We start from the raw sequence: 14,447 nt of genomic DNA, 5'->3' as shown, positions 1-14,447 counted from the left end.
GAATCAGCACTCGGTCGAACCGACAGGGCCTCGGCTACAGTGCCTGAGGCGAGTCCGGCGAGAGAAAGGTCGGCGGCGTTGACTGTCACCGAAGGCTTTACTGCGCAGAGACTTGATTCCGCTGGTAAGATCTTGTTGGTCTATCTCATTGGCGCCGACTGTGTCCTGTGGCACTAGGACCAGGATCCTCGTTCCAGCGATTTAATTTCATTTCAGGGCCTGTCGTGCCCCTCCCGCCTCTCCCACTCTCCCAACCTAGTCCCATCGGTAAGGCAGGGGAAGAGGGAAAGCTGTGTTGCGGCGGTACGGCGGGCGGCGTGCCTGATTCTGAGGTGCCACTAGCATCACCCGAAAATCCGCCCACGGTCGACAAGTCGAGACTCAAACAACGGGCCAGCGACCTTGCGAACCTACCAGACGCCGCCAAAAGCCATCATGGAATCTTAGGAGCCATAGAGCCTGCACAGAGTCCCACGGACTGAGGAAGAGCTACACCCCTAACGCGCTGCATGAAGAGCTATTCCCCATTAGGTTGCCATCTCAGGGTCGTAGTCAGGTACCCGCCTGCTGTGATCGTCACACAAAAGGTACTTGTGCCCACCTTGAAATAACAAGACAGGGGGGCTTGGGGGCTACAGATCAAAAACAGAAGAGCAGAAAAAAAAAAGAAAGCAAGGCAAGGAGAGGGCACCTGGAGAGTGTGTTGTAAAAAAATAAAATAAAAAAAATCCAAAAGACAAGCACCGGCAGACAGGCCAAGGCTCCAGGGGACCCCCCCAAATAATACCATTTCTCTCCTTCTCCAATTAATAGCCTGCCGATTGTTCATTCGCCCCTGAATGTTAGGAAAAAGCCAAAGAGAAAGAAGTAAGGTGAGAACGGGACCTGCCTTTAACCTGAGTGCCGGCCGGGAGACATACAGGTCACACTCACCAGAGCTGCTGCCTCTTCTCTTTTCGGTTTCCCTCGTGCCCAAAGCCAAGCAGCAACATCATCACTTATTCTCCTTTCCCGTCCATCCCTTCTTTTCTCCTAACACCATTCTTTCCCTTGCTGGAGATTTCCCTTCGTTTCGTTGAACCCCGCCGTCTTTGTTTCCCGATACCCTCACCCTCAGCAGTTGGTTCCCCCGCTATCGCAATTTCCTAGTGGAATCTCTTCGCGTGGTGGACCGTTCCAACGACGTATTATTGACATTGGACCAAGAGCAAACGCGCGCGCACCTCTCTCTGTTCGACGACACACTCACACTTCCCGCCCCCTATCGCGACCCTCTCGCGACTGACTACCTTTACCCCCCGGCCAATTCCTTAACCGACCGAGCCCACCCAACATCGATTTCTTGACTTTCCCTGTCTCACTTCCGATTACACGACTTGTGACCTACCCCTCGTCGAAGAAGGCGCGACTGCCCATTTATCCAACCGTCGCAACCTCGAATGCCTCGCGCCTTTCCCCGCTCCAAACAGCAATCGCCTTGATTGAGGCGAGAGTCCACCGACAATATGCTAGCCTCTTCTCCCGATTGAAGAGCAAGGACGGCTCCAAAAAGGCAAAGAAGGGTGCCAACTTTGACAATGCCGATCAGCTACCCGCGAAGCCAAAATGGGACGACGCTTTCACCAGGAAGACAGTCGAGCCTGAAGAGATCCAGGACTTGATCAGACGTTGCACCGACGAGCTGAAAGCAAGAGGTATGTCATTTGCATCTGCCTCTGAGCTCCCGGCATCACTTTGCTCTGAAATTCGGCCAATCGCGCCAACGATGTACTGACATTACCACCTAGCCCTCGATCACCCCTTTTTGCTGCTGCCGTTTAGACCTACTTCGGACCCTAGTGCGGTCCGGACCTTCATTCGCCACTTTTTCGATGGAAGCCAACCTCTGCGCGGCGAGTTCTTGTCGCAAGAGCTTCGCATGACTGAGCCAATGGTTTGTAAATATTTAACACAGACTCACCACTGATATGCTTACATATCACTAGGTCATCGCTGGCGTAGTGAAATGGTGCTGGAGTCGCCTTGCAGGTGGTGTTGTAGGCTGGGACGCGTACGAGCTGTTCAAAGTCGGCGAGCAAGGTATGTTGCACAAACGGATTCGGCGCTTCACACAAGTATTTCATGGGCACCGTAGGCTGACCCGTGCATTAGACTCGAATATGGCGAGAGACTCGTTCAAAACATTCATCCCTCTGAGTGTGGATAACGGAGCTCGTTCATGTATCATTTTCGATTTCTTCGACTTGATGTCTGCAATTGCCGCCCACAGCAAGATGAATGGATTGGGCGGACGGAAATTGTCTCGGACGGCTGCATGGTGGGCGTTCGAACACAAGGACACAGGCAGTGGCTTCGAAGGTGGTTACAAAGCATGGGCAAGGTGAGCAAAACTACTACGAGGGTCGAGCAACACTAACATGCTTCAGCGCCGCTGATGCTACGAGCCATTTGTTCTTCGCCTACCTGCGATCTTTGGCCCCGCAAAAGCAGACGCAGGGCTCCATCTCGCTGCTGCCAATGTCTCTTCAAAAACTGCTTCAGGAAACCGAGTATCCTCCCCAGAAGCCATCGTTGATGCAGTCCTCTACGTACAGGGTCGTCATGATCGTGGACACCGTTTCGCCGGGCCCCTTTGCGCTACTCCGACGAGCCAACCACTTCCAGTACCGTGATGAGGACCAAGCTTTGCGCGAGTTCTCCGAGTACGAGGATCCTGTCAAGGCACTGACGGAAGAATGCCGTCGCGTCTTGAAGTCGATCTCCTCCGCCAATCAGTCTCAAGTTTCCAGCTCAAAACACTCGACGAGTTTGCGCGACGCATCCTGGTCACGCTTCGAAGACATTGGTTTCACCAGCGCTCTCGAGGACAACGACGATGACGATGACCAAGAGGCGGCAGCCGCGGCTCGTAAACCCCAGGGCTTGAGAACCACACCTGCGGCTGGCAACATGGGCTTAGGACGGCCGACTACACCTTCCTGGGCCGATTTCCTTTCTTCTGGCTTTGTGGATGACAACCCAAACAACCCGAATATGCTGCTGCCGCCCGATAAGCAGTTGCCGCCCATCGAAACAGCCCAACGCCAACGGAGCTCCCAATCTCACAACCCACGCCTGGAGTCCGATCGTCTCGAGCCTGGCGAGCTAGCAAGCATTGCCCGTTTTGACCTCGACGAGAGCTTCTGGTGGGTTTGGATGAGCAGTCTTGCACCCGAAGAGACTCCTGAGAGAAAGTCTGCGTTTGGCCGCTGCGCCGTGATTGAGACGAGCATTAAACGTGGTCGATGGCTCGTCATGGAGGAGATGGTTGCTGGTGCCGCCCCGGAGCCCCAGGAGGGAGCCTACATTGCCGAAAAGAAGGGATTCTTCAGCTGGACAAGACGCAACAAGGGCGTCAACCGCCGCAAATCAACCGGCAAGCATACTCTCGAGAAGGGCAACAAGAAGACAGATCCCAATGTCAGCAAATCGAGCATCGGTCCCGATCAACAGGCTCGGATTCAAGCTGCTGCTCAACAGCTCCAGGCACGCCAGCAGCAAGAGAAGCAACAGCAAATTTTGCAGGCTCGCCGAGGCCGGAATGATGAGGCGGCGAGAGAGAAGACCACCAGCGTCTTCACCCTCCAGCCGGAAATCATGCGTCAGGCGTCTCCAGCGATGAAATGGGCGAACAAGTACGATAAGGAGGCGATCCGGGAGGCCTACCTGGCGAACAACACTGCTGGGCGCGGTATCGGTGTTTCCACCATGCAAAGGAAGGACAGTCAAGGCCACAACGAATACTCAAACGGCAACACCAACGGAGCCGAGCTTCGCCCTGAAGTCCCGGCCAAGTCGCCCTCGCTGCAACCGCAGCCCTCGCCATTGACCCAGAGCTCACCAGGTTTCCCTCGTTCGCCATCCCCGCTCCCCCCAAGCGCGCAAGATGACGAACCCCGCGTTCCATCCGAGAAGGAATCAGAGGCTCCGAGTGGCCTGCACCCAACCGACCGACTCGAGGAGGGCCGCAGTTCCCCGATGCCCCCACCGAAGGACTCATACGACCAGGGACGGGAGAACATGTTCACCCCTGAACCGGACACCAGCCCGAAGGACAAAAAGTCCAAGAAGCTCCACAAGGAGAAGACCGGTGGAGGTGGACTTCGCAAGCTCTTTGGCCGTAACAAGAACCGGAACTCGAAACTGCCTGAGAACGCCGCTGCAGATTTGAACGGTATGCTCCAGCGCGAGACAGCAACTCCCGAGCCGCCAAAGCTTGCTCCTTCTCCTGTTCCCCAACCCGCTGCTTCAGAGTCCAACCTCCCCACACCAACACCTGCAGAGGCTTACATCACACCAATGGAGACTCCTCAACCTGCCCCAGTTGAGACCCAAGCTCACGAGCCGCAGTACGAGCCGTCCGTTGATGAATCCCTCTCCCGCGTCGATACCGACGATGCCAACGAGGCTCGGCACGAATTCTCGCGGTTTGACCAGGGCCCTCTGCAAGAGCAGCCTGCTTTTGTCCCTGACGACGACTCCGAGGATGCTGTTCCGCCCCCTATCGCGAGACGTGCGAAGACCCCCGAACCTCCTGCGGATAACTCGTCCGCTCCGGTGTCTCCCGAGGATGGCCCCAGATCGCCGCCCGCAGTCGACCGATGGGCCCAGATCCGCAAGAACGCTGCGGAGCGCGCAGCTCAACGCCAGAGCGAAGAACAGAGCCGCGGCGGATACAGCAAGACTACCGACGATGGCGACGACACAAGTGGGGAAGAGAGTAAGCCTTACCTTGAAACTAGAAATCTTCGCTGTCCAAGATCTGACCATGTATAGCAATCGAATCCCGCGTAGCACGTATCAAGGCGCGTGTTGCTGAACTGACTGGCAACATGGAGAACTCCCAAGGTCCTCCCTTGACGGGCGCCCGAACCCCTCCCGTCCGCCGTTAAAGATTGATGGACGGCATTTGCACCTCGCGATTTGAAATTCAGATTCTCTGCGTATGTTTCGAATGATTGCAGCATCCAGCATCATTACGACTGAAAAAGCGCCACCTTTTTCTTCCGGTCTCTAATTCTTCGAGATTCAATCGTCTCCGATTTTCAGATCCCTGGCCGGATCTAAACCCCCTTTTTCTGTCATTAGTCCCTAATACCTTTCTGCCGTACCTTTTCGTTGCGGGTTGTTACAGAATAAGATGATACCACTAGAATAGCAAGCCGATTACGCACAATGTCAATGGCAGATTTGATCCTTGAGTATAGGAACTGTTGTGAATTTTATTATCCAGTGAGAAAAGAAAGGAGCACCACATTATTTGTAATTGCCGTAAAGCCGAACCAACGTATATTCATTTGCCCCGATATTTTTTTTAGAGCTTACCCGGAACCCACATCTCACATACCATAGCCTTCACCCGTCGTCATCTCTCCCTCAACGAGTCCGGGACTACCCTCCGCCGTCGGTCACGATTTGAAATCTTAGTCACTCATCTCATTATCAGCATCAAACTGTTCCTCCATCTCAGCCTCGTCATCAGTAAAGTCGGACGAGCCGCATTTCATCCAACGGGCCGCCACCGGGTCGATGGTGAGCCCATTGCAGCCTTCAAAGGGCGTCCAGACGAAGGCGCCTTTGATCTTGATGAGGACGTGCGAGAAGGGGACGTGGCCGCCGTCCAGGACTGATTTGCAGTAGGTGAGGGAGACTACCTTGAGGCGGTCGCATAGGTTGCAGATGAATTGTTAGATGTTGCACATTTTTGATGGGCGGGGTGAAGTCGTGGGTTTGGTTTCGGCGCTGTTCCTTTCTTTTTGAGTTTTTTTGAAGCCGGGTGTTGAGCGGAGTGAGATTCTGAAGGTTGAGATGGGTGGTGGATGATATCTTTTCAACGACAGGAATGAAATGGCTTGTGCATTATATACGCTAGAGACTTTGATACGAGCTTTGTGACTGTAGTGATGTCGGTCATGAAGAGTCTGGATCATGCCTAACGACTGCAGAGACTTCTAGATATGCCCGTTGTTGTCGGTAACAAGTTGCGAGACTAGAGATGAGTTAAAGAAAAGACAAAGGGTTATGTCGAAGGCTATTGTTTCGATTCAAACTGTCTAGGTAAAATGAAAGCTGCCGGGACGAACTTCAAGACATGATGTGTAGGATTCCTTATGTCAGTCGGCCTCGTCTTATTATCAATGGATTTTATGCTTTGGCACTTATATGAGTTTTCACAAGGAGCCACTTCGCCTGAGCATTGGAAAGCGAGACCAAGACCACTTGGGAAGGCTCAAGGCTAAACAGCCGAAAATAATTCACTCTGTTTTATCTAAGATGCGGCTGATCGAACCTCACAGGGTTCAAAACCCAAGGCGAAGTATGAGAAACTTGACAAGGGAGGCAGCTGCGGCAGTGCCGACCAAAAAGGCCAGAGAGCATCTTTCCTCCGCCAAAGATTCAACTTATTTACGTCTCTTATTTTTTTCTTTTCTTCTTTCTATAAGAAATGTGAGCTTGGATTGATCAATTTTCAGTTCCAGTAGAGCTTCAATGTTTCTAGAGCACTCCCACAGGCGAAAGCAATTCCCCAAATAGCGTGAGTATCGAGCGAAAATTCCAGTACATCTCGTCTATTCGAATGCAAGCCCACGCCAGTGACGAGTTCGTCCCTTGAACCCATTTCACAGAAAGAGCCAATCATCGACTATCCCGGTTGAGAATCTCTACAACTGCTGCTTTACCACGCTTACCTCGGAGATGGGCTGCGTTCTGGTTTCCTAATGCGTTCGCAGACCCATGCGGTTGGAAGCACAAACATTCTCCACCAGCGGCACCTTGCCACCAACGTGCATAATTGTCTCCCAACCGAGAAAGAGGGGGGCACGGGGGTAAACAACTTATCATCTTTCGTTTTTTCATCGGAAAGAGAGAAAGAGGAGGGGGAAGGAGGAGGGGTGATAAACGGGGACCGCTGCCACTCTCTTGGGTTCGTCATCCCCTACGTCCCTTTTGTGTTGTTTCCCCCCCATCAGACTCCTTCAAAGAGTTGAGAGAGAGAGAGAGAGATATACATATTCGCCAATTTCATACTTGATCAGCCGCAGTCATGTCTACTACCGATCAAGAGCAGCAACCTGTTGCCAACGACGGTCCTGTCATTGTCGCTGATGATTTTGTGAGTTGTTCATTTATAGCCGGGTTCTTATTCCCTCTCCACTTTGATCACTCACCTTCCATGAAATCGCAAGTATCCTCATAACGTGTTACTTTAGAGCGCTGATGACAGCTCATCGGACCGGGCGACTGTGAGTATCCCCGCGTAATGCCGATCACGCCATAGACTTTTGATGTTTATACTGATCATCGGCGCCTCAGAGCGTCGCATCTTCAAGCACTAGCTTGGCAAGCTCGATCCTCAACCACCGTATCGAGAACGGCAGAACCTACCACCGATACAAAGACGGCCGTGAGTATCCCACTCACCGCATAGCCTTGGGCTCTCCCCGTGTCCACTTCGTCCGCTCACATGAACATAGAATACAGCTACCCTAACGATGAGAAGGAGGCCGATAGGCTAGGTAAGTTGTGATGAAAAAGACATCTCAACGTACTCTGCTTGACCTAGGTAACTAACGCATCACAGATCTGCAGCACAACGTCTTCCTCCTGACCCTCGACTATAGGCTCGGTCTCGCGCCCATCGCCCAGCCTGAGGCTAAGGTAGGCCGCGTGCTCGACGTGGGTACCGGCACTGGACTCTGGTGCGTTGAATTCGGCGATGAACATCCCGACGCCGAGGTATATCTCTGCTCTTGCTCCTTTGATCCAGTCTGCGGCTGTGGAGACATCCGTGAGGTTTGCTGATTTGCTGCCCTTCAGGTTGTTGGTATCGATCTGTCTCCCGCGCAAACTCAATTGTATGAACCGTGTTCACCTCTCTTCTCAAATAGGCGGTGGTCGGTCGTACTAATGTTCTCTTGTCTAGCGTACCGCCCAACGTCAAATTCGAGGTTGACGACCTCGAAGAGCCTTGGACATACCACACCAAGTTTGACTACATCCACACCCGCGCAATGACCTCAAGCATCTCCGACTGGAAGAGATTCTTCAAACAATCATACGAGTAAAGCTGCAGCTCATAGTTTATCTAACCCCCCTTCAGTTTGAAATTCACTAACCAAATCACACCCCGATAGCTTCCTCGAACCAGGCGGCTTCCTCGAGCTTCAAGAAGGCCATATGCGCCCCGAATGCGACGACGGCACCCTCAAGCCCGACAGCCCCCTAATCGAATGGGTCGACCGCCTCGAAGAGGCCTGCAACATCTTTGGCCGTCCCTTTGTCGACTGCCCCGGTCTCAAGCCCCTCCTTGAAGAAGTCGGCTTCGAGGACGTCGTCGTCACAAAGTACAAGTGGCCGCTCAACGCGTGGCCCAAGGACCCGCACTATCGCGAGCTCGGTATCTGGACGCTCGAGAATATGCTCGAGGGGCTCGAGGCGTGGAGCATGGCGCCGTTCACGCGGGCGCTCGAATGGACAATGGAGGAGGTGAATGTGTTTCTGATTGGGGTGAGGAACGAGTTGAAGAATAAGAATATGCATGGGTATATACCTGTGTAAGTTTGATGTCCGACTTCTAGGCGTGCTTGACGACACTGCTAATAGAAACTTGCCAGGTACATCATTCACGCGAGAAAGCCGCTCAAAGAGACTGAGGAAAATGAAGAAGCATCTTGAGAGTGATGAGATGGTCTAGTTCTATACTAGTTTTGGATGGGCTTTCAGGGGCGGCGAATTGTCAACCTATAAGTAGTAGCTAACTGACGATATTCATGTTGGAGACTGTGATGCGGCACGAGTTCCACGTGGCACGTAAATTAATTCTCATTCGACATCTTTGATACAAGGTTCAATGTCATTCGCCTTTGTCCACTTGTCACTGCGATGATCCCAGAGAATCAGGCTGGAAGTGCAATCTCCTTCTAAACCCCTTCCAGTATCTAATAGGTATGATGTGAAAAATGTTGAGAAGCATACACCATTATGTTCTCGATTCAATGCCAAGCCAAGGGAGTAATAGCAATCGTAAGGCTATAAATTGAGGACTCACGCTGGCTGCTCCAAAGCTTGCAACGGGACCTGGCACCCTTTACAGCCCCCCAACTAGTGTGAGCGTGCGTTGAACAGCTTCGAGCTGAGAACCGGCATGACAAAGTGAAAACGAGAACCACATGCGGTAGCCCGGGTCATGTCAGGGCAATTACGGTCATAAGCATCACGTAAACCTTGTGCCATCAAAGTGAACAGAGAGTTTGGAGTTCCATTGAATCCAAGAGACTACAACATGTATCTATGAATACATTCCCTAGATGTGAGAAAAATGCCCAAATTCAAAAAAAAAGCGCGCCAATGCGCACCCGTTACTCCGGTTATCACTGTTTTACCCAAAGCCAAGATTCCGTCGTGCGCTCGTCGTAGATGATCGTCTCAAAATTTACAACTCCAAACTCGGCGTCTGGCCCTTGACGCGGCCAATCACCTGCTGTGGTGCGTACTTGGGGATAACCTCGTCGTCGTGCAGCATTTCAAACTCCTCGGTGGCGTCGCGTCCCATGAAGTTCATGATAGCCTGGGGTCCACCGGGGTGCTCCTCGAGCCAGTTTGAGAGATCCATCACAACGCCCTTGACGACGACCCACAGGTCCTCCTTGGTGTTGTGCTTGGCAACCTCCTCCATAGAGAACTCCTTCTCGGGAACAGAGAACTCCTTGGGGTTGTTGGGCTTGGAAGCCTTCTGGCCGTCCGCCTTCTCGGGCGTGGGGCCGGCGGCCGATGTGGTCTGCTGGGCAGGGATACCCTGGCCGCCGGAGCCACCACCGTTGTTCCAGTCGATCGTGACGCGACCAGGCTGGGCGGGGTCCAGATGCAGTGAGATCTGGCCAAGACGGGAGGTAGCACCCCCTACGCCGTTAAGGGCCTGCTGGAAGAGGTAGTTGCTAGCGGTATCACCGGCAACACGGCCATAGACGACACAGCCAAGCAGGGAAGAACCGCCGAGACGATTGGCACCGTGAACACCACCGGCAAGCTCACCGCAGGCGAACAGACCGTCGAAGGGCTTCTGCTCGCTGTTCAAGACCTGGGCCTTGTCGTTGATCTCGATACCACCCATGGTGAAGTGGAGAACAGGCTCCATCAGCGCGACGTGGAAGTCATCGTTGATGTCGACGGGCAGGTTGTGGAAGAACTTCTTGCCCCAAGGGTCCTTCTGCTTGCCATCGGCAATGGCGTTGTAGGTGGTGAAGGTCTTCTGGAGGTGGTCGGGGGAGCAGCCAATCTCCTTGGCCAGCTCGGCACCGGTCATCTTCTTCATCAGACCACGGCCAGAGTAGTGGCGAGTGTGGAAGTCAAGGACCTTAGAGGCCTTGGAGTTGAGGATGAGTCTGATGGGGAACTTGTTCTTGTCCTTCTCCTTCCACATCATGCCGGAGACATAGTCACGGTGGCCAAGCTCGTCGCAGAAACGGTTACCGTCGGCGTTGAGAAGGAGACCACCCTCGCCACGAAGGGCCTCAGCGGCCAAGAACTTCCACTTGGAGCCGGGGTCCTTGGGATCAACCAGACCGGTAGGGTGGACCTGGACCTTGTCCATGTCGATACCGTTACCGCCGATGGCCATGACCATCTTCTGACCGTCACCAGTGGCGTGGGTGCCGTTGGTGGTGGCAAGACCGAAGGTATCGGGACGGTGCTTCTTGAGAAGGGAGGTCTCGCCAAAGTCGGCAGCGTAACCACCGGTGGCAAGAATGACGGGTCCGTCAACCTTTTGCTCCTCGCCGTTGAACTCGTATGAAACACCAGTGATGGTGTTGCCGTCCTTGTTCAGGCCGGTAACGCGGGCCTTCTTGATGATCTCGACACGCTCAGGCTCGGTCTCGGCGAGTTCCTCGAGTCTCTGCATGAGGGCGTACGTGATGGCCATACCCGGGAACTTGGCATCGTGACCACGGTGGGTACGGGGCTGGGAGTGACCTCTGCAGGGTAGGTTAGAACCTGAGAAAACCTCGACATTGGGCTTCTGCGATTGACTTACCCTAACCGCGAAACGAGAGTAAGGTCCAGGTTGAAGACATCCTGAAGCCATTCGACGGCAGCAGCGGACTTGTAGGTAAGGACCTTGATGAGGTCGGGGCGGGCCTTGTCACGGGCAGACTTGAGGGTATCATCATAAAACTGCTTGACGCTGTCGGCAATTCCGGTGTCGACCTGTGTCCGCGTCAAGGCACCGTTGATGCCAGAGGTGGCCTTTGTGGAGTTGCCTCCGAAGAAGCCTGTAGGGTAGGAGCGTGAGCTTTGCGACAATCACAAGCAGCGTGGTAGTAATGGGTTTGTTGACTTACCCTGCTTGTCGAGAACGACAACGTTGCCTCCTGCGAGGTAGATGGTGTGCGCGGCACTCAAGCCGGACACTGGCAGAACGGATTAGCATGTGAGCAGGTAAGACGAGGCCGAGATTGGCCGCGGCAGAGAGAGTGGTAAGACTGAGAGAGGTGGGAGTAGGAAGGGGTTGAGGTAACTTACGACCACCACCAACGACGATAACTCTGGGTGCCATTTTGATTGGTGTGATGGTATTGATGCGCTCCAAAGGACAGGATGGAGAACAAACAAAGAAGATGGGGAAGAGAAAAGTTGGTGGGGGAGGAAAAGAGTTTGGATGGAGAGGTTTAAGAAGAAAACGAGAAGAGGAGCGGTGCCTTTCGTCTTGTTGCTACGCCGAGGGAAGATGGGGACAAAGGCACAAGGACGACGCGGGTCTGGGGCCGAAGGCAGGTGCAGGTGGTAGTGGTTGGTATCCGCTCCGCAAGGGACCTGGGGGGGTATACTTCGTACCGTATGGTACGGTACAGTGGTACAGTGGGACATACCTTACGGAGACGACTCGTTCTGCTTGCGTGAGGTAGTGCGCGCAGATGGGAGGAGTGGCAGAGAGGTCGCTGACACGGCGATTCGTGAGCCGAGGTCGAAGCGCCTGTGGGAAAAGCAGAAACCAGGGGGGGCAACTTCGCACTGGGGACTTCCATGGCACACGAGTCCACGACTGGGCTTGCCCGCGGTGCTAGTGAGTTTTGGGCCGAGTTTGGGTCAGAGACTCATGGTTGGGGGTCGGGGAAAGGGACGGTCTGGGGCCCTGGGGGAGGAGAATTGGCGTCACTAAACGGGGGAGGCAGATGAACGTACCAGTAAGAATGAGCCTTTTGGTCAAGCGGTGGCAGTGGTCCGAGGGACAATGGGACACCTTTTTTTCTTCTTAGGTACAGGTGTGGGGAAGCCGAGAGCGACGAGAGAGCTGGAATCTCAATTGAGTCTTCTCTTCCATGTGCAGTTTATTTCCCCAATTGCGCATCGTGAAAAAAGTTCCCTCCATGATCGAGGTGTTTACTACGAACAGGCAATTGCGTCCGGTCCGCGGAGGGTATTGCAACTGAATTGCTCCTCTGGCATTGACAGACCCCAGACACTTGTTGGCTTCTCGCAGTAATTCTGGCCGAGACTAGGCCCGCGTTCGCTTTCCTCGGTGGTGGACCGCGACCTGCAAAACTGGGGGAAACTGTGGGGGATGTTCTAAAGTCTCGAATCCCCGTCTGTTACTGACCACCGTTTACCGAACTGACCAACGGAAGAGGGGGCATTACACAGTAAACATTGTTGAAGCCGTTTGACCCAAAAACCTCAAAAGATGCACTTGAGGCTCTCTCGAGAAGGGATGACAGACCGGTTTACCTGCCACGCCTGCACCAGCCTTAGCTCCAACTGCTCTTGTGTGGACTTTCACGAGTCAAATTGTTGGAGTAAGCTGCCGCAGAAAAGGCCATGAAGAATTTTGTGACAGTTTCAGGACTTTTTCGAGCTGTCCATCGTTTGCCTCTGACATGTGAAGGGCCGCTCACTTACCACTTCCACTCAAGGTGCATCCAAGGTCACGGGCTTACCCTCGTGCTTGAGCTCATGCAGCTGACTGAACCTCGAACCGCCTTGCTACCCGTCTGAGAGGCTACCAAACTAAACGTCTGCCGTCAAATCTCTAACAAGCAAACTGGCGTTGCCTTCCCGCCCCCACAACCTTGGGTGCGTACCACATGCCTCGTGTCAACAAGGTGAACGGGTAATCGACATCTCTCACGGGCATAAACCCGCCTGCGAGGCCCCATGCCATGGGACACGTTCCAAAACCCTTCTCCAGCCCCTTCTGCCCCTCAAGACTGTGCGGCTGCATCGAGCCTGCGGCTGGTCGAGCGAAGTTCTCAAGGCGCCGTCGAATCTTCACGAGTGAAGCTACGTGAAATAGGTGGAGGCATAGCCACCACATACAGTGCTGCGTACGGTAGTGTAGTCTCACTTGCCCCCCTCCCACCTAATCCCCCACACAAGAGGTGTAGGTCAGATGATTGACCGGTCCGGAACTTTTAGCACCTGACCGAGGATCTACTCGCATTGCCGTCCCCTCTTTTCCCTTGCCGCTGCTGGGCGACCACTTTCGGCCTGCATTCCAGTCCAGCTTGTTCCTCCGCACTCGTACGAATAGTCAGATACACAGTAGTAGTACAGTACAAATTCCCTTCTCTCACGGGCCATTTCCGGCTCCAAGGGCTTCTTTTTTGGAGTCGTCCTTGGGGGATGGGCTGGGCTGACTGGGCTGGTCTGGGGAACCCAGGCTGTACATCTTTTTCGCATGTGAAAGGGGGCATTCTTGGGGAAAAGCGGCAGGACGGAGCAAAAGCCTAGATGTGTCAGGTGCTCAACTTCTTTGACCGTAAAACCCCCCCATACAGAAACTTGCCACCTATCCCATCGACTTGGTTTCAATTCAACCTTTCATGATTCATGAGAAGCTTTCTTGATTCCTGAGGATATTAAAAACTAAACTATTGGTACAATAGGTAGTGATGGCCTTGCATCGTTTTTTTGTCGCTGATTGCTGAGGCATAGGATTCTCTTAGCCAGTCTTTCTCTTTCAAATGCAGCAATAATTCCCGACTGCCGTTTCGCGCATCCTCACCTCAACTCACCTGCGCCAGAAAGAAACCCGCGGGTTGAAAAAAGTGTGGGGAACGACTGCCCGTCTCCGCAATCGCTCCCCTTCTGTAAGACAAAAGAGGCCCCGGAGCCTCAGAGGATACAGTAGAGAATACCTAAAGATATTGGACTGCCGTCTTCGGTGTATCTCGGCGAGTGCGCTTATCCGTCGGGAATGCAGGAACCAAAGGTAGAACTTGCTTCAGCATCGTGAAGCCATCTTCGGAAAGCAAGCGTTTTGCGACTTGCCTCGTCAATCAAGCATCACGTGGTGGGAGGCGGACGCATTTTTGCTGCTGGTTTGGTACGTCTTACAGCGAACAAGGTGTTCCTGCTGACGGAGAGCACCGCTGCCCTGCGCAGCATCGAGGCATGGGTGATGTCATCCTATC

General features: G+C 53.6%; 2 protein-coding genes across 2 annotated transcripts; one reads left to right on the top strand and one right to left on the bottom strand.

Annotated features, from left to right (window-relative positions):
- Positions 1–839: 839 nt before the first annotated feature.
- N0V96_000593 (uncharacterized protein) lies at positions 840–4,931 on the top strand (the record flags this gene model as incomplete). Its single annotated transcript, XM_053199228.2, has 7 exons — positions 840–867; positions 1,470–1,694; positions 1,788–1,933; positions 1,986–2,079; positions 2,152–2,380; positions 2,427–4,759; positions 4,816–4,931. 7 exons carry the CDS (start codon positions 840–842, stop codon positions 4,929–4,931), a joined length of 3,171 nt encoding a protein of 1,056 aa, XP_053043327.2.
- Positions 4,932–9,472: 4,541 nt separating this feature from the next.
- On the bottom strand, positions 9,473–11,593 carry OSM2 (Osmotic growth protein; the record flags this gene model as incomplete). Its single annotated transcript, XM_053199226.2, has 4 exons — positions 9,473–11,012; positions 11,072–11,309; positions 11,379–11,447; positions 11,560–11,593. 4 exons carry the CDS (start codon positions 11,591–11,593, stop codon positions 9,473–9,475), a joined length of 1,881 nt encoding a protein of 626 aa, XP_053043325.2.
- Positions 11,594–14,447: the final 2,854 nt, after the last annotated feature.

Source organism: Colletotrichum fioriniae (assembly GCF_027942845.1).
Source record: "Colletotrichum fioriniae strain IMI 355084 chromosome Unknown scaffold_1, whole genome shotgun sequence".
NCBI lineage: Eukaryota > Fungi > Ascomycota > Sordariomycetes > Glomerellales > Glomerellaceae > Colletotrichum > Colletotrichum fioriniae.
Note: the sequence above shows the minus strand (reverse complement) of the source record. Positions and strands in the feature narration are given on the sequence as shown.